The following is a 27,935-nucleotide window of genomic DNA, read 5'->3' as shown; positions in this document are numbered from 1 at the left end:
AAGGTCAGTGCGACATGCATGACAAGTTCCCAAGAACTCTGTGTAAATCAGTCTGAAGGTTCTGTGTGAACACCACTCACACAGTTGTTTATCCTTCCTGTCTAGGAATCAGATTCCAGTCACCGCGGTTAAGCCTGGCCTTTTTAGTCTAACCTTCACACCTGAAAAAAATTAGTCCCTCGCAAGAGCAATTCTTAGAAAGCCGCTATTCTTTCTATCTCTAATGTATTCTCTTAAAATAGACACTGGCTTCAGGGAGGTTTTCACTTTCAGAGGGGAGAGGCGTCAGGTTGCTCCTGAGTACGACTTGTAAGAGTTCTTACCTGCCGCTTCCTACCTAAGAAGGCTCTCAGCCAGCCTTTCGCCTGAACTTGTGAGTTGCAAACATTGCCTTTAGCCAGATCAGATACAGGACCATTTGGACTTTTCATAACCTTTCATTCTAGAATTTATAAATGTAGGAACCCACCCTTTCCTCCTCCTAACAACTATGATTAAGCCCTGAAAGGAAAGGATGGGAAGTATGTGAATACTTAGCCCGCCAATGACTCAAGAGGTAGAATTTCCGAGAGAGAAAATACTCTGAGAGATGGGTTTCTCTAGGCTTCAATGGGAAGGAAGAGAAGAGTTTTCCTGAGGGCGTCTCACATGGCAGAACAATGTAAGGCAAAGTTCGAGCTAATATATAAAAAGCATCTGGGGCATCCAGCACACCCTAACCTCGTAACCTTGTAATCATTTGGCACAGCGGGAAGAAATCCAGAACAAAACAAAACTATGTACTCAATATCCTTTGTGTGACTATAACTTAGATCCTCTGGGATGGCCTTTTGGCCATCATACTGATGGTAGGAGGTTGCTCTAGGACACAGCTCGAGCTAAGGTTGGAACAGTTGGTTAGCAATGAGCTTAATAATATATTAATTGAAACTAACTTCCCGGTGGAAAAGAATAGTACTCTATTTCAGACATTATTCACCTTGAATGCTGTAGCCACATCTTTGCTGGATTGCTGCATTGATTCTCCTTGCTGATTCAGCAAGCAACCAGAAAATAAGTGATCACATTTCCTCAAATGTTAGAAGTCAGGAAAGAAGGGATACCATATTCAGAATAAATCTAGAGAGCACATTACTTTTAAAAAACATCTTAAAAATTAGGAATCAGAATGAAAAATTAAGCCAGATTAGTTTCCATTTCATCTATTTAAAAATGTTTCAATTTTATAAGGCAAAGAAGCTAGTTAGGAATTTCTCATTCCATTTTACTTATAGGCTTTTGGCTTATAGTTAATATATTCAGATGAAGTTAACACTGACTTATAGCTTTGAGTTCCTTTATTTCTCAGGTGAACTATTAAATAATATCTTTACTGCACTTTCATCAATAAGTATTTATTAGGAGAAATCAAATTTGGGGGTAATCCTAAATTAGCAAGACATTTAGCGTGATGAGGACCTTACAATTACAAATTAATACAATAAGCAATATAATTTAAAATATATGGGACTTACAAAACAAATATTAGAATATTGAAGTCTTATTTAACTAAAAGCATTTATCTCAATATTTTATTATTGAAGTTTTATTTAACTAAAAGCACGTATCTCGATACTTTATTAGCAGACCTCCTGAGGCATCGAAAATGTCTGATTTTGGTGAACATGCTTTTTCTATGTAAGTAGATTAAAAATTTAGACTTAAAAAATTATAAACTAGGAGTTTCATTAAAATTACCATATTTAAGATTCTAAGATGAAAAATACTGATGTTTAACCATACGTAGTTTTTCTTTTTGCTGGATTTTTGGAGGAGATAGTTTTGTCCTGTGCTCATGATGCGAAACCTACCCATACCAGATAGTCACTGAAGCAATTGTAGCGGTAAAAACAGGACACATTACAGATCTCCATCATTAGAGGGCTAGTTAAACAATTAGGGTATAGCCATATAACAGCGTTCTATACAAAATTTAAAAGCAATTAGGTATGTCGTACCTAATTGTATATTATGTTTTTATATTTAAAAGAGCAAGCTGTAGCACAGCTTAAATAGAAATTTGCAAACAAAAAAGGATATGTGTTTATATACATATACATACATAGAGAGAATATACTAGTAATTGCATAGAAAATGATTTGCATAGTCAGACTAGCTACTACAATAGATGTGGGAGTTTCACTTTTGAATTCATTCAATTCTATAATATTTGGTATTTTAGATGTGAGCGATGTATTATATGTATAAGTTTTTTTTAATTGGCAAAAAAATAGTGATTAGTGTAAGAGGTTCTGTTATGTACATAAGAAAATAGTAGTACATATTTCTTGGTGGAAGATAAAGTGGTTTCTCTTTTTTTTTCCGTCCTTGATCCATCTGCATTATCTATTTTTTCTACACTAAATATGTGTGTGTAATAAAGAATAAAATTGAAACATTTTTAAAACAGAGGCTGGGACCTGCGCAGGAGGGAGGAAAATGTACAGAGGCAGCATACTGGGAAGGAGTATGCCTGAAAATGTGTAATGGTCAAGATATCTTGTTACCAAAGCTTTATTAAGTCATAAGCTTAAAATGAATCCTCTCACCAGCTAATTCCCCAAGGCACAAATGGCAGCAGCCTTTCAGATAATTGATGGAGTCCCCAGTGGTAGCATGTGGCCATTTCTTAAACATAATGGAAATGCAGCATTCGTTTCGTGTTAAAGCTTACAATCAGTCAAATTTCTAAAAGTGGGTATTTGACTTGGGATACTTCAACTTATTTCTAATGGTTGCCCCAGTATTCCATGGAAATTAAAATCAGTGCTTCATTTACTGAGAATAATCTGTCACTTCACTAAATAAAGATGCTTTAATCAACACTTATTTGAGATACAGTTGAAACTAATCAAATATATTGCCATTCCTTTTGCGCATATATTTATAAACTCGGAATTATTGTGTTTTATTTAAAAATTTACAGTGAAGCCAAAAGAATGATTTGTACTTGTCAAGAAAAGGACACAAATTCATCATCCATTGGTAACAATGACTGACTACTATCTTCTGGGCCATTTCAGAACTTCTTATGGACCAGGATATGGGAACTGCAGAAAATGTGGCATGATGGCCACTTTCTGGAGGCACTAAACTCCAACAAAAGATCAGCCTCTGCTCTACAAAGAACGCCTCAGATTTTACAACAGTCTCTCACTCACATAAATCAGACACTATATTTAGTAACCTGGAGAGGAAGTTCATACTGTTAAATTAATAAAAAACTGTAAAAAGTGAACCACCTGTAATATCACATAGAAATAGGCACAGGACGGCTACATTTTTTTCTGGGGTAGAGTAAACCCCCAGAGATCTATTCCTTCAGTAATAGTTCTGAATGCCAGTAGCATTTATCCGTAACACACACACACGCACACACACGCACACACACGGTAGGCAGCCCGTGTCTTTCCCCCAACATCTGTCATTCACCCTGATTTTCTTTGGTTTCCTTTTTAAACTTTTGATAACATTTGAAAAATACTTTGGTGTAAAGAGTGGACAATGGTCCAACTTTGTTTCCAGATGGCTCCCTGGGTGTCTCACCCTCAGATATTGAATAATCGTACAATGGTGTACGATCCTACATCTAATAAAATCTAAATTCCTCTGTTTGTGTCAATGTCTAGACTCACGATTCAGTTCCATTGATTTGAAAGTACAGATAATGCTTAAGCTCTGGAGTTTGAATCCTCGGGTTGGAATCTCGGTTCTGTGGTTTGCCAGCTGTGTGACCTTAGGCAAGTTGCTTAAATTCTTAAATGGGGAAATAAATAATCATAAGATTATTGGGGGATTAAACTGTTTAGGAGACGAAAGCAGTCAGAGAGTGTATACCATAGATAGCACTCAATATATGTTAGCAATCATTGCTCGTACAACATACTGTTGTTGTTGTTGTTGTTGTTGTTGTTGTTGTTGTTTTGATATTTCACTACATTGATGGATTAACTAAGGGAGAAGTGACAGATATAAATATTGAGTCTTCCAAGTAAATATCACATGGTTTTTCATGTCTGTGAGACGTCTTTTGTGTCTACTGTCTTCAGACATCTGCTACAGATCTTTATCCGTGTTTTATAAAGATTCACATTCCCTTTTCTATAATTCATCTTCCCCAGATATTTCTTCATCATATGGTTCCAATCCCTGTAATTCCTACTTACTGCCTCCCAACTGCCCTGCTCCATTTTTAGACATCTCTTATTCAAGACACTTAACTGAGGACCTTGACTACAACCTGTGCCTAATGGGGTGTAGCAGATGGCACTTATTTAAAGCAGTTGAGATTCAATAGTACATATAAAGACTCATGCATTGTTTGTATTTTATGTTGTTTTATTTTTTTTTAATTTACATCCAAATTAGTTAGCATAGAGTGCAACCATGATTTCAGGAGTAGATTCCTTAGTGCCCCTTACCCACTTAGCCCATCCCCCCTCACACACCCCCTCCAGTAACACTCTGTTTTTTCTCCATATTTATGAGTCTCGTCTGTTTTGCCCCCCGCCCCTGTTTTTATATTATTTTTGTTTCCCTTCCCTTATGTTCATCTGTTTTGTCTCTTAAGACTCCTGCATTTTTAAGGCTGGTATTTTCCCTAATGAACGAGTGTTCTGTTGAAATATTTTTCTGTACGTGAAGTCTGAGTTTGTAGAAAGCATCTTGAGAAATCAGACCCTTCAATAAGATTTTATGCTTGAACCCTTTATCTGAGTTTTTGTTTCATGCACATTAAACTGTTGCTAAAAAGCATGGGTCCTTTAAAGTTCAGGGGAAAAGTGTTTATAAAGATCTAAGACTGAGCTGAAGACAAAGCTATAGCCAGAGGCCTGGTTTCCTGAGAAGGAAGGAGTCCCCCACTAATCTGTCATGCTTCTGTCTAACAGGATATTAAAGCCATCCCGGCTCCTTTCTTTTACAGCCCTGTGTCTGTGCTAGCGAGCCACATGACCAGGGTTCCACACCGTGGCTCCTCCAGAGCTCCTTGTTAAGTGCACTCTATGAGGAATTAGAGTATTGGTGACTAAGAAAAAAAGAGAGACAATGAAGCCCTTATTATTGGTTACCATCCTCCCAATCACTGCCTCATGTAATTAGAAGGAAAAAAATAGACCTTTAAGGGAATAATTGAGCCTGCTGGGCAAGCCATTACAATCCTTACTCTCTGTCAGTTCTCCTTGGTTATGACTCCTTTATTACATTAAAGGTGAGATGAATTTTAAAAGAAAAGACTCATAAATTTTTTTTCTAATTAAAGAAAAAGGTTGTTAAAAATAGATGCATGCAATAAAAGAGGTCATGGAGCCTCCCTGAACCCAACCCACCTAGTCTTGTCTTAACTACACATTCCTCTTCAGCTACCTGAGAGGGTCAGGAGGGATGTATGTTAACAGACACACACACACACACATACACACACACACGTACATATATACATCCCAGACCACAAATGACATTCAGGTGGTGTTGGTTTTATGGGCAATACTACACCCTTCAGACATGAATAGCTGATTTAATACTGGCCCAGAGCTGACAGATCTTGAAAAATGCCTATTACATCCTTTGGAAGAGTTCTATAAACAAGTGTTGTGGTTACCAGCAGAATGAAATCTCAGTCTGAAACTGAGACTTTGAAAGTAATTCACTTGGACACGTCTTCCCCAACCAAGTGCAAACAAGAGTCCCGATGACCCTAAAACTATTAATGGAGTCTTTTTTCCCTCACAATCTCCTGTTTTATTGAAGCCCCGGTCAGCGAGGCCTTAAAGTTTGTTTCTACATCATTGCTTCCCATGTACAGATGTTCTTCCAACTGATGGTAAGCCAGGCCAAGTACATAGGATCTCTTTGCCTTTCTGAGGGTGGAATAAAAAGTATTAACTCTCAAAGAGAGCTTGATAAATATTAGTGCCGGCACTGCTTGTCTGGGAAGCATGAAGGAACAGGTCAGCTTCTATAGAGCCGAGAAGAAAAACCCAGATCAGACAGAGTGAATGAGGTGAGGAGTAGGTGAATAAAGGAGAAACATTAAGGTCTAATAACAGACTATGAGCAGGACATGCCTCAGTGAAGGACTAGGGACAAGAAAAGAACTCCAGCCAGTTTGTCCCTGGAGAAGAAAAAAACTGTTCCAGAGAGAGTTCTGGGAGTAGGAAATGAGGTCATTAATGCCAAGAATATAATGGGGCATCTTAGTTGTGCTTTTTTGGAATTTGGGGAAATTAAAGGAGAAGAATAGGCTTCATATATGAACAAAAAGCTTTAAAAAAAAAAAAAGAGCTTCATCCTGGGGTGGTATTGGAACTAGGAAATGAAAATGGAAAGGCTGTGAAATTCTGCTTCAAGTTAAGCTTTATCAGGAATGAGACTGTGCCCTCTGTGTGTATTTTCTGTTGAGATTTCTGATCAGTGAAAACTGTTATACAGCCATTACTGACCAGTGGGTGTTTGCTGTCCCGGAAGTGCCTGGAAGAGTGAGGATTGAGAGCATCAAGACTGAACACTTAAGGTTAGGTCTTTAGGAAAATGTCCCATTTGTGTAGCTCAGGCGTGCGCGCGCACACACACACACACGCGCGTGGGATTTCGCTGTTGGGAGTTTCTCCCTGTAGGCCCTGCTTAGCCGTTAGTGGCCTAGAAACCAAATCTGGATGTGCTGTATGCACATTTCGCATCACAGAAGATACTGGCGAGCACTATTCAAACCTTAGCCTTGTTGCAACAGACCTGCTCCACCATGCGTGTCACTTTCAGGTAAGGACTCCTGCCTCTACGTAAGTGTGGAATATCCAGATTCCCTTTTCTGATTTTAAGATTGGAGACTGGTGATGGAGGGGAAAAAAAGACCATTTGGATCACAAGGCTGTTAGTGCAGACAAGTGCTAGAATCATTTTGAAAATTTGAAGAATGAGAAATCCACACGTAGTGATTTAGGGAGGCTGCTGGTCCTACATTTGCCATTCTTCGTCTTGCCCTGGAGATTGATTTAGGCCAGGGCATCTGCTTGGATCTGTCACTTCTCCAGGAGTCCGGGATTGTCGGGGACTATTGTTTGGAAGCTCAGTTCTGAGGAGGAGTTCAAATGATAAAACCTGTATGTTCAGTTTCTGTTATAGCCTCATAAGGAAAAAAATTTTTGACTAAAGCGTAGCTCCTAGACACTCAGGCAAATGAGGAAAAAGTACATAAATTGTGAGCTGATTAATTCATATTTAATACTTTTTAGAGGATGCCAATGGAAGCTCTTGCCTTTACCTTGCCTAAAATTAGATAGATCATTGCAGAGAGATTGAAAATTTATACCGTATTAATCAGTGTTCCCTTCATTCTTTCTAAATTTGATGCAGATTTCAAAGGATTGTTTAGGAGCAGGCCTACTTGAGGACCAGATCAAATCAAAACTCACCAAGAATGTCCTATGACTTCTAGATTAAATTACCTGGTCTGCTTTTCCTCCTAGTTCTCTGTGCTGGGTTACGATCTTGGATTTTATTTCCCCACTTTTAAACATTCTAGTAGGATAAGTAGTATGATACAATTTTTTTAAGCATAGACCTGAAATAAACATGGAAGGCCCATGTCTTAGATGTGATGTGATAAGAATGAACTTTAACATTGGAAAGGTAGATGTTTCTTTACAGAGTCAAATTACCATTACTACTATTATTATTATTAATAATATTATTTGGCTTTGATAATGTAAACTAATGCAAATAAGCGAAATAAGCGAGATACAGAGAATTACTTTTTAATAACTTATAAATTTAGATTTAATTATTTTCAGAATCACTGATTCACTAGTTCTGGAACTTTTCAGTGATAACAGTAGGAGGATAGCTAGTACAATAATTAAATGAAAAAGAGTCCTTTTAAGACACAGTTAAGGGGCGCCTGGGTGGCGCAGTCGGTTAAGCGTCCGACTTCAGCCAGGTCACGATCTCGCGGTCCGTGAGTTCGAGCCCCGCGTCAGGCTCTGGGCTGACGGCTCGGAGCCTGGAGCCTGTTTCCGATTCTGTGTCTCCCTCTCTCTCTGCCCCTCCCCCGTTCATGCTCTGTCTCTCTCTGTCCCAAAAATAAATAAAAAACGTTGAAAAAAAAAATTTAAAAAAAAAAAAAAAAAAAAAAAGACACAGTTAAGGGGCGCCTGGGTGGCTCAATCAGTTGAGCATCCGACTTCAGCTCAAGTGATGATCTCGCGGTTTGTGAGTTTGAGCCCTGCGTCGGGCTCTGTGCTGACAGCTCAGAGCCTGGAACCTGCTCCAGATTCTGTGTCCCCCTCTCTCTCTGCCCCACCCCTGCTTGTGCTCTGTCTCTCTCTGTCTTTCAAAAATGAATAAACATAAAAAAATTTTTAAAAAAAGACACAGGTAAAATAGCAGTGCAATGCAATTACAACTACAAATATTACAGTATATTTAAGAGCCTAAACAAATTGAACACACACACATCAAAAATAGATTTTGAGTTAAGGTTTCAGTTACTGTTGCTTATTAAGTGCATAAATATGTTTTGAGCCCTTTATAAACAATCAGTTTTAATGCTCACAACTACCCAGGGAGGCATTATTATTTCCATATGATGAATGAGGAAAATAAGATTTGAAGTTGAAGTAACTTTTCCAAGATAATGTAGCAAACAGGTGGCAGTAGCAGGATTCAAATCTGGATCTGACTCTACAGTAGATTTTTTTTTTTTTTTTTACCAATGTAATAAAATTTCTCCAATGTTACTTCTTTTTTAAAAAAAAATCTTGGGGCGCCTGGGTGGCTCAGTCGGTTAAGCGTCTGACTTCGGCTCAGGTCATGATCTCACGGTCCGTGAGTTCAAGCCCCGCGTCGGGCTCTGTGCTGACAGCTCAGAGCCTGGAGCCTGTTTCAGATTCTGTGTCTCCCTCTCTCTCTCTCTGACCCTCCCCTGTTCATGCTGTCTCTCTCTGTCTCAAAAATAAATAAACGTTAAAAAAAAAAAAATTTTAAAAAAAAAAAAAAAATCTTAATCCCGGAGGTGGGGGGTGCGGGGGTACCTGGGTGGCTCAGTCGGTTAAGTGTTCGACTTCAGCTCAGGTCATGATCTTGTATTTTGTGAGTTCAAGTGCCGCGTCGGGCTCTGTGTTGACAGCTCAGAACCTGGAGCCTCCTTTGGATTCTGTGTCTCCTCCTCTGTCTGTCCCTCCCATGCTCATCCTCTGTCTCTCTGTCTCTCAATAATAAATAAACATTAAAAAAAAAATTTTTTTTTAATCTTGATATCAGGGCGCCTGGGTGGCTCATTTGATTGGGCGTCCGACTTCAGCCCAGGTCATGATCTTTCGGTTCTTCGGTTTGAGCCCCGAGTCGGGCTCTGTGCTGACAGCTCAGAGCCTGGAGCCTGCTTCGGATTCTGTGTCTCCCTCTCTCTCTGCACCCTTCCTGCTTGCGCTCTGTCTCTCTCTCTCAAAAATAAATAAACATTAGAAAAAAGAATTTTTTTAATCTTAATACCAACAAGAAAATATATGTGAATATCAGTTATAAAACATAATAATACAACAGCTGTTAATCCAAAACCCAGCTGAAGAACTGGAATATTACCTTTCCTGTTAAAGCTACCCAGCTGAGTTCTTCCCCAGCTTGTCTCCCTGCCTTGCTCCAGAGGCAGTCACCATCCTGAATGTTGAATCTAGCATTCCCTTCCCATCTTGTGAATTACTTTTACCACATAAGCATTTTATTCTCAGTCCTGATAATGCATTCAACATTGTTGTGGAGATTTATCCATGTTGTCGCACAAAGCTATAGCTCACTTCTTTTCATTGCTGTATGTCATTCACTGTGAAAATATGCCAGTGTAAAAGATCTAATCTCAAGGTACCTGGGTGGCTCAGTCGGTTAAGCATCTGGCTGTTGACTTCTGCTCAGGTCATGTTCTCACAGTTTGTGGTTTCAAACCCCACGTTGGGCTCTGTGCTGACAGTGCGGAACCTGCTTGGGATTCTCTGTTTCTCCCTCTCTCTCTGCGCCTCCCCCACTCACCTGCCCTATCTCTCTGTCTCTCTCAAAATAAATAAACTTTAAATAAAAATTTTTTAAATAAATAAAAGACCTATTCTCCACTTGATGAACATTGGGATTATTTCCAGTCTTTCCTAATATAATGTTACTGCTAACATTTTTGAGTTATACCAGAGTTTCTCTAGGATACATACCTCAGAGCAGAATTGCTGGATCATAGCATAGTTAATGTTCACTTTTAAAATAAATGTAAAATTGCTTTTATAAGGAGTTGTGCCAATAGACACGTCCACAGCACCATTCCACATCCTCGGCAACAATTGACATTGCCAGACTTCAAAAATTTTTTTTGTTGTTTATTCATTTTTGAAAGACAGAGACAGAGCATGAGCAGGGGTGGGGCAGAGAGAGAGGGGGACACAGAATCCAAAGCAGGCTCCAGGCTCTGAGCTGTCGGCACAGGCCCGATGTGGGGCTCGAACCCACGAACCATGAGATCATGACCTGAGCCGAAGTCGGACACTTAAGCGACTGAGCCACCCAGGCGCCCCAGACATTGCCAGACTTTTTAATTGTAAATCCGGTGTATGTAAAATGTCAGCTAATTATGGTATCAATTTGCACGTCGATTAGTAATTAGTTTAAACATTTTGCAGTTTGCTTATTCACTGCTGTTTTCCATGCTTGCTCATCCCTTCTAGTTTTATTAATTTCTACTCTTTTATTTATTAATTCCTTTGTTATGTTTTCTTTGAGTTTATCCTTTTGTTATTTTTCTAAGCTGGGCGCTCTCATTTCAGCCTTTCTTCTTTGCTTGTATGAACAATTAAGCTTATACATGTCATCGAATACTGGTTGCCATTATATCCCACAACTTTTCAATATGCAGTACTTTCGTGATCATTCAGTATTTTAAGTTTTTCAGTATGATTTCTTCTTGAATCATGTGATACTTAGTACCTTTATAAATTGAGTTAAAACATTTGAAATGCATACTGCCATGATTTAATTCCATTTCAGTCAGAGAATACAACTGTTCTCTGTATAACAAGACCCAAGACAGTAGCATGATACAATGGCAGTTATTTTGCTCATGGATCTAGAAGTCGACAGACTCAAAAAGACGGTTCTTCCTCAGGGTTTCTAGGGCAGTCGCAGTCAAATGGTAGTAAGGGTTGGGGTCTCTCAAAGGGTTCTCCCATTCACAGGTCTGGTGCCTCGGTTGGGAAATCTCAAACAGCCATGGGCTAAAATGGAGTTCCTCCGACATCGGCCTCTCTCTCTTGCCTTTCCAGTTCTTTCTGCCCATCAGGGACTCAGGATATCCAAACATCTCTCAAGAAAAACTGGCTGAAGCCACATGACCTTTTCTAAACCATTTTAGAAGTAAATCAGAATTACTTGTACCACACTCTTGTCATTGAAGGTCACAGGACCACTTGGGTTCAAGCAGAGGGAACATTGACTCTACTTTTTGAGGAGAAGATTGCAAAAGATTTTCTGCACATGTTTTAAGACCACCACAGTGGTCCGTTTGATAGCACTTTGAAATTTGTTAAGATTTGCTCATTGGCTTAGTTTACGGTCAATGGTTGTTTTGTTTGTGTGGTCTTAGTATTACAGTGTAGAGAATATATGTGTTCTAATCAATGGATTCAGAAATCTACACATGATTATTAAAATGTTTCTATTCTACTTTTTCTTTCTTTTGTCTGCTCAACCTATCCAAAATTATGAGAAGTCTCTAGAAATCACCCACCATGATATTTGTCAACTTCTCCAATTCTACCAATTTTTGCTTTGTAGATTTTGAGGTTATTTTATTCAGGACACACAGCTTCAGAATCATTTTATTTTAGTCATTAAATGAACTTTTTTAGTGTTGGGTAGCAGCTCTCTTCACCACTTAGAGTTCTTTTTGAATTGTAGACTTTTATTTCTGTCTATGTAGCTACCCTAATTTTCTTTTGCTTAATATTTGCCCTGTGTATCTTTTCATATCCTAGTGGTTTTGACGTAGCTCAAGTTAATACATAGCTGGATTTTTATTTTTATCTTCGTTTATATTTTTATTGGAGACCAACATGAGCTCTCAGGTTTGGCTTTTCAGTGGCAACTTGAGACCATTTATATTTATTATTATTACTCATAAATGCTGATCTATTTGGACATTTATGTGTATTTTTAATTTGACCTACTCTCTCCTATATCTTTGTCTTCTGCCTTTCTTACTTCAAAAATTTTAAATCTCTTTGTTTTCTTATTCCACATTTTCCCCCTACTAACTATTTCAGTTCTTTTAAAGATGATTCTTCAGGGGCACCTCGGTGGCTCAGTTGGTTGAGCATCCGACTTTGGCTCAGGTCATGATCTCACAGTTCATGAGTTCAAGCCCTACATCGGGCTCTGTGCTGATAGCTCAGAGCCTGGAGCCTGCTCCAGATTCTGTGTCTCCCTCTTTCTCTGCCCCTCCCCTGCTTGTGCTCTGTCTCTCTCTCTCTCTCTCTCTCTCTCTCTCTCTCTCTCTCTCAAAAAAAAAATAAACATAAAAAAATTTAAAGATGATTCTTGAAATCTTGCTATGCATATTCAATAAACAAATACAAGCACCTTAGAATACCTTAATTATTTATTCCTGATTGTTATCCGTATAATTGTCTTTTTTAAGCCCCCCAAACCAGACATTATTATTATTATTATTATTATTTCTATTCTCTGCAGTTTTTTTCAGCTTACCTGCATTTTACCAGTTTCTTTGCTCTCCATTCTCTCTTGACTCTCAACCTTTGAGATCATTTTTCCTTTTAAATATATCCTTCAAGATTTCCATTAGTAAAGTTGTATTGATTAGCGACTCCCTCTATTCTTAGTTATCTGAAACTGGCTTTCACATTCATTCTTCAGACTTCTTACACCCACCTTCTTACAGACTTCCTGGACACCCTCCTCCCCACCCCCAACTTGAAGATATTCCCAAGTTCTCTGGCTTGTGTTTTGCTGTTATAAAGTATGCCATCAATTTAACTGTCATTTTCCTCGGGTAATCTTTTCTCACCAGTGCTTTTAAGATTTCTTTTTTTCTTTCTGAAGTATTCTGTAGGTTCACTAAATGGCGCCTAGGTGTGGATTTCTTTGTATTTATTCTGCCTGGTACACTCTGCTTCCTGTACTTGTGGATTTATATCTTTCTTTGGTTCTGAAAAATCCTCAGCCACTACAAAAGTCTTTGTATTAACTTCTTCTAGAACACCAAATTGTTTATACTTGACCTTATCATTCAATAGTCCATGTTCTGCTAAACCCTCTTTCATATATATTTTAATAAGCTTTATATTTTCCAGAAGATATAGGTTCACAGCAAAATTGAGAGGAAGGTACAGAGTTTTCTCATTTAACCCCAACCCCTCCAACATATTTGTTTGTTTGCCTTTTATATCCAAGCTGTTTTATATTCCAGAAAAGGCAAAACTGCATGGACAGTAAAAAGATTAGTGGTTGCCAGGGGTTAGGAGGGAGGGAAGAATGAATATTAGGTGAAGAACAGAGGACTTAAAACATTTTTTTTATGTTTATTTTTGAGAGAGAAAGACAGAGAATGGGAGGGGGAGGGGCAGAGAGAGAGAGAGGGAGACACAGAATCTGAAGCAGGCTCCAGGCTCTGAGCTGTCAGCACAGAGCCCGATGCAGGGCCCGAACTTGTCAACCATGAGATCATGACCTGAGCCGAAGTCAGACTGAGCCACCCAGACACCCTGAAGAACAGAGGATTTTTAAGGCAGTGAAACTACTCTGTATAATACTGTCATGGTAAATATGTGTCATGATCCATTTGTCCAAACACATAGAATGTATAAGAATTCTATGTAAACAAACTATTCATGTAAACAAACTATGGGCACTGAGTGATTATGATGTGTCAGTGTAGGTTCATCCATGGTAGCAAGTGTACCACTCTGACGGAGGGTGTTGATAATGCAAGAGGTTATCCTGGTTGGAGGCGACAGAAGGTGAAAGAAGAACATGCAACAAAATATCTTGTTCAATTATTGAATGTTACGGGAAATAAAATGTTTACCTAAGAGAACTGTGCAAATGTAGACTATTATTACATCTCAGACAGACTACATAATGACTTCGATGTAGTGGGGTGTGGTGCAAGAAAACAAGGCAGCCAGCACGTGTATGTGTCACTTTTTATTAGTTTTGGTAGTTGTTCCAAAAGTGTGTCCCTGCAAGGAAAGGCTTGGATCCAGAGTGTTCTAAGAATAATGTGTTGGGACGGTGGCTGAGTATTCTTTTCTAATAATTACGATTGGTTTCTTCGAAGAGAGATTAAATGCATGGAAGTTGGAAAGCCACTCTTAGTGAAAAGTGTGAAAGAAATCACACAAATGGCGATACCAACCTTCCATCTTGAAAGTCCGGGGGGGATGATTACAATCCAAATATAAATGGCAAATCAGAGCAGTGACACAGGAGAAAAAGAGTTCATTTTTAAGAAAGTCATTTGAGTGAAGGCCCTTGCTGCATGGTCCAAATTTCATAAGCAAGTGTAGACACAACACCACATACCTTTTGAGGCTTCAGTGACAGTAGAGGAGGCTTGTCCAGAAAGGAGAAGAGCTTAACTTACGGATTTCTGAAAAGCATGGTTCTGGCATGCACTTAGGAAACCCGAGAAACTGGCCCTCGAGGGGAAAGGGTTCTACCCTGTGGCAGGTACAGTCCTGAGATTTGCAATAGCACACTCAATGGACCACAGTTTGCTATTCTGAATTGCTGTGAATCATGGTACCCTACAGAACAGATGCTTTTTCCTTTCCAACATTTTGTGTTTAATTAGTAGCGTTTTTAAATGCTGGATGTGTTTAGAACTCATACAAGGAAGTGAAAATGAACATAAATACAGTGTTACACCGTAGTTCAAGACAAACTAGAACCTAAAGCTGGGGGGACCTGAGAGAACTTCTGGTGCAATCCCTTCATTTTACAGTTGAGTAAAGGGGAGACCTGAAATAGTGCTCCCCACTCACATAGTTTGACTTTAAAGCCCTGGTCATAATCGTCATTGCAAAGAGAACCAGATTCAAGTTCTTGCTTCCCTAATTATTAGAAGTATGAAATCAAGCGAGCTATGTAACCTCTCTAAGTTGAATTCCTTATCTGTAATAATAATGTTTACCTCCAAATTATATTGTATCTAAAACTTAAAATCCTGAGTTAAATGATCCAGCATCCTTGTTCTGTCATGTAAATTATACCTATTTTTATTTATAGATAATTAATATGTAGTATATTATATATCATATATTTTGTGATATTTTAAATAAACTAAGAATAAAGAGATATTATTATGTGAGCAACTCAAGGCCATGGATAGTATCTATGACCAGGTTAGGAACATGATTTATATCAGATCTCTTCCCTAGTCTACACATGCATAGACCTTAGGATCCTCACGGATTCATTTTTTTAAATTTAGATCTGGAGAACTCAGTCCTGAAATTAAGTAGGCTTTTCTGATTTTTTTTTTTTTTTTTTGCCTTTTATATGTTTTGTCAGCTTACCCCAAAATGGCAATAATCAGTACAGAAGTAGTTTGTTCAACAATAAAACATTTGTATTAGAGACATCCAATCTTGTCTATTCTCTCCCAACAAGTCTTCAAACATCACTCTTCCCCCGTTCATGAGTCTTATTGCCAGGTCTCCTTTTAAAAATGTATAATTCGTTCCCTTGCAATTCCCCCCGAAATGCATCTTAATTCAACTGAATCCATATCAGATAATTGACTGAATCAGTTATGCATGGAAAGCCAAGCTTGACGACAAACTGCAGCCCCATTCTCCTGTCGGCTATTAAAGTAAGTTAATGATCTGGAGCTGTGTAGGGGTTTCCAGAAATAACACTGTAATGACCAACATGCTGTAGTTAGCAGCTAAGGAAAAGAACCGTTTATTTTTTTCAGGCATTGCTCAAACCCATGCCATAGTATCACTATTGTAGGACCCAGTCTACTGTGAAGAAACAGCAACACATGACAACTCAGATGAACGCAAAGCATCTCCTTAGTGGAAACAAACTCATCAGTGATTTCACTCAACTTTTCAAAACTATGGCTGAGAATCTTCTTTGAGCGCATGCTTTAGAATGACATCTGGATATGGATTTAAAAGTCAAAGTAGGAGGAACCACATTAACGGCTCCTTTACTATTTAAATTTTTAATTTTGAGTATAGTTGATACACAATATTACATTGGTTTTAGGTGCACAACATAATGATTCAACTTCTATCTTACGCTATGCTCACCACAAGCGTAGCTACGACGTGTCACCATACAATGCTAGTACAATATCATATTGACTGTATTCCCTTTTATTCCCATGACTTCCTCATTCTGTAACTGGAAGCCTGTGTCTCCCTTTCCCCTTCACCCGTTTTACACATTCCCCACCCCCTCCCTCTGACAACCATCCGTTTGTTTTCTGTATTTATAGGTCTGCTTGTTTGTTTGTTTTGTTTTTTTAGATTCGACATATGAGTGCAATCATAGGGTGTTCTCTTTCTCTGACTTATTTTACTTAGCATAATGCCCTTTAGGTCCACTCATGGCAAGATCTCATCCTTTTTTTACGGCTGCTCGATACACTATTATATATTTCATACACACACATACACACACATGCCCCATACCTTCTTTATCCATTCATCTATTGATGGACACTTAGGTTGCTTCCATATCTTGGCTATTATAAATAATGCTGCAGTAAACACTGAGGTGCATATATTGTGTTAAGTTGGTATTTTGTTCTCTTTGGGTAAATACCCAGTAGTGATACTACTGAATTATATGGTATTTCTGGGGTTTTTTTCAAGGAACTTCCATACTGTTTTCCACAGTGGCTGTACCAATTTGCATTCCCACTAACAACTCGTGACAGTTCTTTTTTCGTCACATCCTCGTCAACACTTGTTATTTCTTGTCTTTTTGATTTTAGCCATTCTGACAGGTGTGAGATGATATCTCATGGTGTTTTTGATTTGCATTTCCCCAATGATTAGTGATGTGGAGCATCTTTTCATGTGTTTGTTGGCCATCTGTATGTCTTCTTTGGAAAAGTGTCTATGCAGATCCTCTGCCCATTTTTTAATCAGATTGTTTGGAGGTGTTTTGGTGTTGAATTGTATAAGTTCTTTATATATTTTGGATATTAGCTCCTTATTAGATATATCGTTTGTAAATACCTTCTTCCATTCAGTAGGTTGTCTCTTTATTTCATTGATGGTTTCCTTCACTGTGCAAAAGCTTTTTATTTTGATGTCGTCCCACTAGCTTATTTTTGCTTTTGTTTCCCTTGCCTTGGTAGGCTCATGTAGAAAACTGTTGCTAACACTAATGTCAGAAATTACTGCCTGTGTTCTAGGATTATGTGTTCAGGTTTCACATTAGGTCTTTAGTCTATTTTGAGCTTATTTTTGTCTATGGTGTTAGAAAGTGGTCCAGTTTCATTCTCTTGCATGTAGTTGTCCAACTTTCCCACCACCATTTATTGGAAAGACTGTCTTTTCCTCATTGTGTATTCTTGCTCCTTTGTCATAGATTAATTGACCATATAAGCGTGGGTTTATTTCTGGGTTCTCTCTTCTATTCCATTGGTCTGTGTTTATTTTTTTGCTGGTCCCATGCTGTTTTGATCACTACATCTTTGTAGTACATCTTAAAATCTGGGATTGTGATACCTTCAACTTTGTTCTTCTTTCTCAAGATTGCTTTGGTTTTTCGGGGTCTTTTATGGTTCCACACAAATTTTAGTATTATTTGTTCTAGTTTTGTGAAAAGCGCTGTTGGTAGTTTGATAGGGATTGCATTAAATCTGTAGAGTGCTTTGGGTAGTATGGACATTTTAACAATATTAATTCTTCCAATCCATAGCCTGGAATATCTTTCCAATAAATGGTTCCTTTGAACAAGATGGTAGAGATCAATACTAAAAATAGTTTTTTGCCCACAAAGCTAAAAGCTAAAATGACCATACTGGTGTTGTACTTAGTTCCAGAAAAGTTCTTGGATGTCCCAAGATTTTTTTTATTAGTAGATACATATGTACACACACACACACACACACACACACACACACTGCACTTAGAGAGAAGTTGAAAGTCAAAAAGTTTCTCAAAAATTCAATGCCCCTAGGTCTCCATCTGGTACCCTGACCCTGACCCTGCTACCTTTTTTGCAGAGGCTTTGATGGAGTCTCATTCTATGCAAGACAGCTCTATGTGATGTTAGGGCAGATAGAAAAATCAAATAAGACAGCTAGAATATTTGAGTAAGACATGAAACCTATAATTAAAAATAAAGCAAAATATCTCAGACATTAAATGACCTTGTTTTGCAAATTGATTTTGTGTCAGCATTTCTGGCTTCAAATTGTATAGAGGAAACTACTTAAGTAAACGCCTAGTTAATAATTGAAAAAAACAAATAAGTAAGACCTTTGAATTCTGTTTGAATCTTGTTAATTTTTCTGAGTATCATAAATAAACAAGCTTAAAAGGCAGATGAGAAACTAGTAAAAATATTTTTATAATAAATTACAAATGGTTAATGTTCCTAATATATAAGTAATATTTTTAAATCAGTAACAAAAGACAAAGTGCTTCATCGAACAAGAAAGAACTATAGGACTAAATAGGCAATTTTAAAAAATACAACTAGTTAATAAATATGAAAATATTCAACCAGTGTATCAAAAGGACCAGAAACAAGAGAATAGATGCTGTATGATTTCACTTGCGCTTTTTTGTTTGTTTTTTGTTTTGTTTTGTTTTGCTTTGTTTTGTTTTGTTGAGAGACAGAGAGAGCAAGCAGGGAAGGGGCAGAAAGACAGGGAGAGAGAGAATCCCAAACAGCCTCCACACTGTCAGCGCAGAGCCTGATGTGGGGCTCAAGTTTACCAACTGTGAGATAATGACCTGAGCTGAAACCAAGAGTTAGACGCTTAAACTACTGAGCCACCCAGGTACCCCTGTGTGATTTCACTTACATAAGGTACTTGGAATAGTCCAGTTGCTAGAGACAGCAAGTAGAACCCTGTCCCAAAGGGCTGGGGGTGGGGGAGCAGACCGGGGACTTGTTGTTAAAGAAATACAAAGTTTCAGTTGGGGAAGATGAGAAAATTCTGGAGAGGGATAGTGGTGATAGTTACACAACATTAATGGACGTAATGCTGCTAAACTATACATTTAATAATGGCTAAAGTGGTATATTTTACTACAGTAAAGCAAATTCAGCCAGTTTAGTATGCAAAAAAATGTAGACTTAAACAGTAATGAGATAATACCTTTTTGCTCATTAACATAGCAGTAGGAATGGAAATTATAGTGCTGGCAATACTTAAGTGGAGAGAAATGGGAACATTCAAACACTGGTAAAATGTAAGATAGGCACAAAGTTTCTGGATGACAGTTTAGAAATATGTATCAAATGTCCCAATACCCTGCAGCCTCTTAGTTCAAAGTACATAAGTGAATTTTCTTAAAGAAATTATCATTCTTGCTCTTTTGAAATTTCTTATACAAGAATGTGCAGCAAATAAAATGCTGAAACATTTATTTGCTTATTTTTTTTTATTTTATATTATTTTATTTTATTATTATTATTATTTTTTTTTACATTTGTTTATTTTTGGGATACAGAGCACAAATTGGGAGGGGCAGAGAGAGAAGGAGACAGAATCTAAAGCAGGCTCCAGGTTCTGAGCTGTCAGCACAGAGCTCAATGCCAGGCTTGAACCCGCAAACTACAAGATCATGGCCTGAGCTGGAGTCAGACACTTAACTGACTGACCCACCCAGGTGCCCCTATTTTTTATTTGAGAGAGATAGAGAGAGAGAGAGAGAGAGAGAGAGAGCAAGCAGGGGGAGAGGGACAGAGGGAGAGAGGGAGAGAGAGAGAGAGAGAGAGAGAGAGAGAGAGAGAGAGAATCTTAACCAGGCCACATGCTCAGTGCAGAGCCCAACATGGGGCTCGATCCCACAACCCTGGGATCATGACCTCATGAGTCAGATGCTCAACCAGCTGAGCCACCCAGGCACCCCAACATTGATTAATTGATTTGTGGAGAAACCCATAAGATAGAATATGAAGCAACTATAAACAGTCACATTCTTCAGGTATAGTAAATGAAATAAGATATTACATAACAATATCAACTATGATCCCAATTTTATACAACAAAATATCTGTACTTAAAAACCTGATTGGGAGGATAGACATAAAAATGGAATACAGAGGGGCGCCTGGGTGGCTCAGTCGGTTAAGCATCTGACTTCGGCTCAGGTCATGATGTCGCGGTCCGTGAGTTCAAGCCCCGCATCAGGCTCTGTGCTGACAGCTCAGAGCCTGGAGCCTGTTTCAAATTCTGTGTCTCCCTCTCTCTCTGACTCTCCCATGTTCATGCTGTCTCTCCCTGTCTCAAAAATAAATAAACGTTAAAAAAATTTTTTTTAAAAATGGAATACAGATGTCTGCAATTATCTCTGGTAGTGCAATTATGAGAAGGTTAACTTTTTTCTTTATGCTTTTCCATGTTTTCTAACCTTTCTAGCAATGGATATTTTATAATCGTAAAATTTAAATAATAAGAAAGCAAAGGATTAAATATTATTAGTACTCACAAAATAATGTCCATCCTGAGCTTTCAATGAATTATTTGCCTCCAGCCCCCAAACACTATTAAATGTCCGAAAAGACAAAGAATCAAAGGACGCCATTAAAATTGGCTAATTCAGGGGCGCCAGGGTGGGTCAGTCTGTTAAGCATCCAACTCTTGATTTTGGCTCAGGTCCAAATCTCAGGGTTTCCTGAGTTCGAGCCCCTCTCTGGCTCTCTCAAAATAAATAAATATTAAAAAATTAAAATAAAATTGGCTAATTCGATGGAAAAGTAGCCCAGTTTCTTTCATGGAGGCAATTTCTACTTTTTTTTTTTTTTAAATACTTATTTTTTGAGAGAAAGAGAGAGAGAGACAGAGTGTGAGTCGGGGAGGGGCAGAGAGAGAGGGACACACAGAATCCGAAGCAGGCTCCAGGCTCTGAGTTGTCCACATAGAGCCCCACGTGGGGCTCCAACTCATGAACCGTGAGATCGTGACCTGAGCCCAAGTCAGTTACTTAACCGACTGAGCCACCCAGGCGCTCTGGCAATTTCTATTTTGTATTAGCTTGATCTTTGTGTCTTCAGAGCACACATGAAAGAATCAGAGCAGTCATTGGCAAAGACCAAATGGAAGTTGGGAGGGGCAAGAGCTCTGACTTGGTGCCAGTACCCTCTGGGCTCCCTCCTTCCCTGCATGCTGAGCCCCGAGGCCTTGGGCTAATCGTGTACCTGAGCTGCTAAATGAAATTGTCTTTAAGAGGAAACTCTACCGTAAATATTGTAATTATCTCAGGAAAGAGTGTCCGTTGATTTATCAAATCAGGATTGAGATTTCAGTATATTCAGACCCTCCACTGAACTATTACAGAACTGTATCTGTACCTACTTTGCACCTAAGAGTTTGCTCCTCCAAGCCCTCTCTGCATGTTCTTTTGTTGTTGTTATTTACTGAACAACATTTAATGAATGAATGAATTTAATGAACGACAACGATTATGGAGACATAATCAACATATAACATTAATTTCAGAGTTGAAATATTATATATACATATATATTATTACAAATTATTATATATATTATATTATAAGTTATTACATATATTATTCTAAATACATGATTATCAAAATTATGTTATTATTATAATATAAATTTATATTATTACATATAAATATTATATATACATGTATATATATGTATATATTGCAAAATGATCACCACAGTAAATCTAGTTCAAATTGGTCACCACACATAGTTACAAACTGTTTTTTCTTGTGATGAGAACTTTTCAGATCTACTCTCTTAACAGTTTACAGATACCTAGTACAGTGGCTTCAGTCGTCATGCTGTATACTCCATCCCCAGGATGTATTGATTCATGTTCATTTTTGCTTCACCAGCACACTGCCTTTTCCGAGGTCTAATAAATAATTGTTGGATGATGAAAGCACTATGCCAGGCTGGTTCATATGGGATTTAAGTGATTATCTCAAAAGTAGATTTATCTTACATTTATGCATGAACAAGGGACTCCCCGCTCCTCTAAAAATATCACTGGTAGACTAGGTCACCTTCCCCATATTTTAAACTTTTAAGTTGTTCAGAAGACATAATCGAAAAAGGTCTGACTGAACAAGAGAGCTACTCTAAATAAAATTTAAAGGGGGTGAATCTATTTCACTGACTAGCCCTCTCTTTTCCTCTTCTTTCCCCACCTGATACCTCCAGCATTGGGGTTTTAAACATTTTTTTTTTTTTAATTAAAAAAATTTTTTTAATCTTGATTTATCTTTGAGAGAGAAGGAGAGACCGAGCACGAGCAGGGGAGAGGCAGAGAGAGGGAGACTACCTGAGAGAGAGAGAGAGAGAGAGACAGAATCTGAAGCAGGCTCCAGGCTCCGAGCTGACCCAGGGCTCGAACTCATGAACTGTGAGATCATGACCTGAGCCAAAGTCAGACGCTTAACTGACTGAGCCACCGAGTTGCCCCTTACACACTTCTGAAAAGGTTAAATACCAAGGTGGACAGTGGGGGAAGAACCCAGACTTGGCCATGGAAACTTAAACATAAGTGCGTATTTTAAGGACAATCATTAAATTTCAAATTTAATTATTTCTCTTTTTAAAAAAAAAAAAATTTATTAGTTTTCTTTATTTTTGAGAGGCAGAGAGAGACAGAGCACATGTGGGGGAGGGGCAGAGAGAGAGGGAGACACAGAATGAGAAGCAGACTCCAGGCTCTGAGCTGTCAGCACACAGCCCGACACAGGGCTGGAACTCAAGAACCCCGTGAGATCAAGACCTGAGCCAAAGTCGGCCGCTCAACCAAATGAGCCACCCAGGCGCCCCTTTAGTTATTTCTCTTAATCGAATACTGTTTAAAAATTATTTCCAAAACTTTCTATTATTTGTCATATTTCCTTTGAACATTACAAATAATTTCTTTCCACACTGATTTCACAATGCCCCATTGAACACAAATTATATTACAACATTTTCCAAACTCAGGCAGCTTTGAGTTCCTGTGGGAGAGAAATACATTTCCAAAGACACTGCTTGCTTCATATCACTAGAGCAGAGGTTTAAACCAGTTGCCCTGGAGCTAAATGAAGCTCAAAGTTGCAATTACTTGGAATTAGTTTAGATTTTTAAGTAGTTGCCATCATCTAAAAATTGGGAGGCTTGAAATAAAATTATAGAAAGCTAGGAGGCTCTTGAAAAATCTTTAAACCCAGAACCATGGGGTAGCTGTGTTAGCACAGGCCAACAATCAAGTGAGCCTGAGTGATCCTGCCCCCTTGGGGAGAGCTGGGTTCCCCAGGTCTCCCCACCCCACTGTGGCTTGCTTTCCTCACCAGTGTTATCTGCCTGAGTGTCTGTAGACATTTGAGTTTTTTTTTAAAAAATGCATTATACTGGCAGAAAATGCTAGAGGATGTCCTTGGGCAATATCAATGGTATCTAATCTTAATCATTAATATAGAGTAGGAGCCAGAGTCACTTAGCTTTCTGTCATTTAGGATGTGATTTTTCTTGCCTTGATAACACACAGTGGAATGTGAAAACATCCACACGATAGGATATCCCAGTGAACAGCTTCCATGAACCTGATGACCAAACTCAGAACACGGCAGCAAGTAAACAGCACAGTCCCTTGTTCTTGTGTCGAATTGCGGCAACAAAACCTGGTGTAATTTGTGATGTTTTTTTCTTGTCATGGGTTGAAGGGGTTTGGGAGGACAATAGACCGCTGGTGGGGAAAATGGGCCACTTAATCCCTGCCTCTCAGAGTCCAGTGTTTCAATACCCAATGTCAGTTAACACAACTTAGCCAACAAGCCTAGTCTACTGTCATCTGCCTACAACAGAAGAAATGAAACGTGGGGTGATGAGTTGAAGGCTAAATGAAGGGGAAGGAGTCGGCACTGTCCCAGGGACCCTCTTTCATCTGGTAAAGCACCGCTGTTTGTTGATAGTCTTAATGACTTTTCCACTCCTTCCTTCCCCTACTTTGTAGAGGTGCCTTAGATTCATCAAGGTTAAAGTCAAGATCTCATTTTGTTTTGTTTTAGTCTTCTCCTGGATGACTATTTAAATAGAAACCTCATGTTTCTGTTTGATGTGCCCCCTTAGTAATAGTAAGAATAATGACTAACATCACCAAGTGCTTATTATGCGCTGAGCACTTAGGTGAATTACCCTATTCAATCCTCATTAAAAACCTCAGAAGATAGGCACTAGTTCAACCTCCTTTCTTAAAGATGAAGATACTGAAGTTTGAGAGGCAATATAATGTATTCCTCACTTGGCTATTAAGTGGCCCGACCAGAAAAGTCCTGCTTTCAGCCACTGTTGTACAGGTTAAGCAGCCTTCAAAATGTAGCACATCCATTTCTATCAAGAGTAAGAATTAAAACGATGAAAAGTGGGATTTGGCTCAGGACACAGGCTGTGGATAAACCAAAGAATGGAAGAAGGTGAAGAGATTCAGGGAAGGCCACATGCAAAACAAAAAAATACCTCACCAAGGATAATGTTTTTGGAGTTATTAGTAGTATTAGATGATGAGAAATCCATGTTGCAGGAACCTCTAGAGAAATGTGATGAAATTAGAGAAGATCCAGAGAAGACATCATCAATAATCAAGGAGAAAGGAATGGAGTTTGAGCAAGAAGAGGTGAAAAGATTAGCGTGTTTTATTCTCAAATACTTAGTGGGGGTAGTTGTATAGGGATTGCACAAACTCCCAGAAACCTAATTAAATTGAATGTAACTTCACCCAACTACTAGTAAACATGAAGAAATTATTCTGAGAGTTAATATGCTTTGGGGGAGATGCTTTGAATATCTGTATTTTTAGAGTCTGGATTTTTAATAAATAAGGGAAATGAGCATGTTTAGGAGGTATATTCCTATTTTCTAAGTTTAAAGTACACACTACTGCCTGAGTGGTCTTTTCAAAATTGCAGGTCTGGCCAGGGGATGCCTTCATCCATTAAAATGGCTTCTCACTATCAATAACTGGAAAGGATAAAACAGTCCTTAACACAGTCACGCAGGGAATTGAAAAGTTCTTGCCCTTACTTTTCCAGCCTCCCCTGGAATCACACTCCACCTTGCTGGCAACTGTGGGCATTTTGACGGTTCCCCCAGCATCCAAACTTCAGAGGGCAGCTCTTCTTGCCTTCTTGGACTCTACTTTCTGGACATTCACAGCACCTCTTTTTCACATGCCCCCTTGTTGCTTCCCCACCAGATGTAAACTCTGAGCAGGCAGAGGTGGGCAGACTCTTGCCTACTTTGGTGTCCCCAGCAGTTGTTAAGTAGGTAAAAGCCCTAGAAATATCTGTTGAATAGAAACCCAAACCTGCAAGGCCACTCTCCAGAGCCAGCATTCTGATTTGGGTACATTAGAGAGCCAGTGGTAGAATTAGCATTTTTATTGCTTTTTAAAAAACTGGAGTGAAAAAGTGTCTTCTGTATGTCTTCTGTATTTTAAACCATAATTAAGACAGACTAGTCTCCCATTTGCATTTAACCCTATTTAAAGAGACCTTCCCACAACTCCTCTCTCCCCTCCCCTCCTTTATGTATCTCCATCCAAGACACTATTAAATATTTCATTTATTTGCTTCATTTATTGTGCATCTTCCCCACTAGGAAGTAAATTTTAGTAGGGAAGAGAAGTTTCTCTTTTTTGGTCACTGCCATAGTTCCAGAGCCTGGAACAATGTTTGGCACACAATAAATGCTCTTGATTTATTTGTTGAATGAATGAGTTTAATAGTTTTCTTTGACCAGAGGTAATAGAAAGCACCAATTAGCCCCAAAGTAATGCAACCCCAGTCTGAATTTTTAAATATCTTTCAGAGGTTGTATTCACTTGTGATCTTTAAAAATGAGGCTTTCCATTATATCAGGGGCCCTCATATTACAGTGTATCAGAATCACCGAAGGATTTGTAAAAGTGCAGATTATCACCATCGGAAATTATTCTCTGGTGGGGCTCCTGGGTGGCCCAGTTGGTTGAACGCCAACCTCAGCTCAGGTCACGATCTCACAGTTCATGAGTTCGAGCCCTGCGTCAGGCTCCGTGCTGACAGCTCAGAGGCTGGAGCCTGCTTCGGACTCTGTGTCTTCCTCTCTCTGTGTGCCTCCCCAATCATGCTCTGTCTCTCTCTCTCTCAAAAATAAATAAATATTTTTTAAAAATGATTCTCTAGTATATTCGACTGGTCCTACCAGTTAGTTACAGGAGGTGCACTGGGTTGAGGCCCAAGGTCCGTAGTTTGGAAGACACTGTGTACACAATAGACTCAACACGTGCTGAGTAAAAACCCAATCCCTCTGTAGAGCGGTGATAATTACTTACACTTGTCCTGTACCCCTGCAAGCTTTCGCAATGAATGATGACTGTCCAAGGGACAGGTATTCTTCTTCCCATTCTAGATTCATCCCTACCTCCCTGATTCCCCTCCTTTGTGCAAATTTAGGCGGTTCCCGCATAATGTAAGGCAGAATCATAGAGATAATTTTAAGTGTGCAAAGCCAACAAGAAAAAGAGGGAAAGTGCGCGATATCGCAGAGTCCAGCTCACGCTTCCCCCCACCGCAAGTAAATGCCTCGAGGCTACAGCCTTTGCCTTCACCCCGGGGGCCCACAATTGAACAGTTCGGGAAGCCTCCCCCTGCAGACGTGGAGGCCAGAGGAAAACATTCCAGCCCCGGGCCGTGGAGGCGCGGGGGCGGGGCCGAGGGGGCGGGGTCAGGGGACGGCCAGAGGCTGTGGCTGGCTCTCCTGCTGCCTGGAGGAGGTGACGGGCGGAGCAACAAGGGGCGGGGTCTGGGGCGGGGCCTCGGACCTGAGGACCGTCAGAAGCTGCGGCCCACTACTTAGGAGGCGCGGAGGAGGCCACGCTGCCCAGCCTAGACCCTCCCCTCGGGGGCGGGCCCTGCGGGAGGGCGCGGCCGGAGAGGCGCGCGGGAGGCAGAGCGCTCCAGCAGCTGGAGCGAAGGCGCTTAGCTCCTGACCCGGCCATGGCCGAAGTTCTCCTCAACAGGAGCAACCGCTCCCGTGCTTCTTGCCCCTCTCCCTGAGCTCTCTCTCCCTTTGACCTCTGGAAAACGCCGAGTTCTTTCTGGGGCCGTGGCGAGGGGTGCGGAGCGGCGAGCAAGGATGCGCTAAGAACCGCCAGCGCGCGTGTCTCGGGTGCCGCCGTGGGTGCAGGCGCGGGAGTTGAGCTGCCTCGACTTCCCCACCGCGCTCCCGCAACCCCCCGCCGCTGTTGATGTGCAGGGAGAAGCCGGACATCATGATCCTAACACGTAAGCTAGACTTGTGCCTTGCCGTCGGGCCAGCTGCGGGAGCCAGCTGCGGAGGGGACTCGCCGCGGAGGAAATGTCACCCCGCCTTGTCAAGTCGGTGCCTGTCGTTCTGTGCTTTTAAACGGCTTTCCGAGGAAGCTCGGGACCGAGTCGCCCAAATTTCTCGGAGTGGAGGAGGTGGAGTGTGGGAAAAACGAGCGTCATGGTTTGGGGAGGGAGGTCTTAATTTCGGGTAATGACTCCTGGCAACTCACTGCTACGGGGTCACGGGACGGCGCGCCCGGTGGGCTCCTGGAAGGGCTGGGGGCCGGGGGCAACCGCGACTAATGAACTGAAGCCCACGCTAACTTCCCGCTGGGGCTGCGGGTGCACACCCGGAGGGGGGCACACGGAGGGCCGGCTGCCAGCCCGGCCGCG

At 39.9% G+C, this 27,935-nt stretch overlaps 1 protein-coding gene across 12 annotated transcripts in view; it reads left to right on the top strand.

Annotated features, from left to right (window-relative positions):
* The window catches only part of DLC1 (DLC1 Rho GTPase activating protein), a 514,092-nt gene that overhangs the window by 439,687 nt on the left and 46,470 nt on the right, over positions 1-27,935 (top strand). Inside the window, exon 1 of one of the 12 annotated variants that reach the window (XM_060653100.3) lies at positions 27,138-27,518. The exons of 10 other annotated variants lie outside the window; for them this stretch is intronic. In XM_060653100.3, the coding sequence (XP_060509083.1) occupies positions 27,482-27,518 (37 nt within the window). In that variant the 5' untranslated portion in view covers positions 27,138-27,481. Of the gene's footprint in view, positions 1-27,137; positions 27,519-27,540; positions 27,696-27,935 lie in introns of those variants that run through there. One more of the 12 variants, XM_060653102.3, reaches the window with a different exon arrangement.

This window comes from Panthera onca, chromosome B1, assembly GCF_046562875.1.
Source record: "Panthera onca isolate mPanOnc1 chromosome B1, mPanOnc1 haplotype 2, whole genome shotgun sequence".
Classification (NCBI taxonomy): Eukaryota; Metazoa; Chordata; class Mammalia; order Carnivora; family Felidae; genus Panthera; species Panthera onca.
This window is presented reverse-complemented; position numbering and strand designations above follow the sequence as displayed.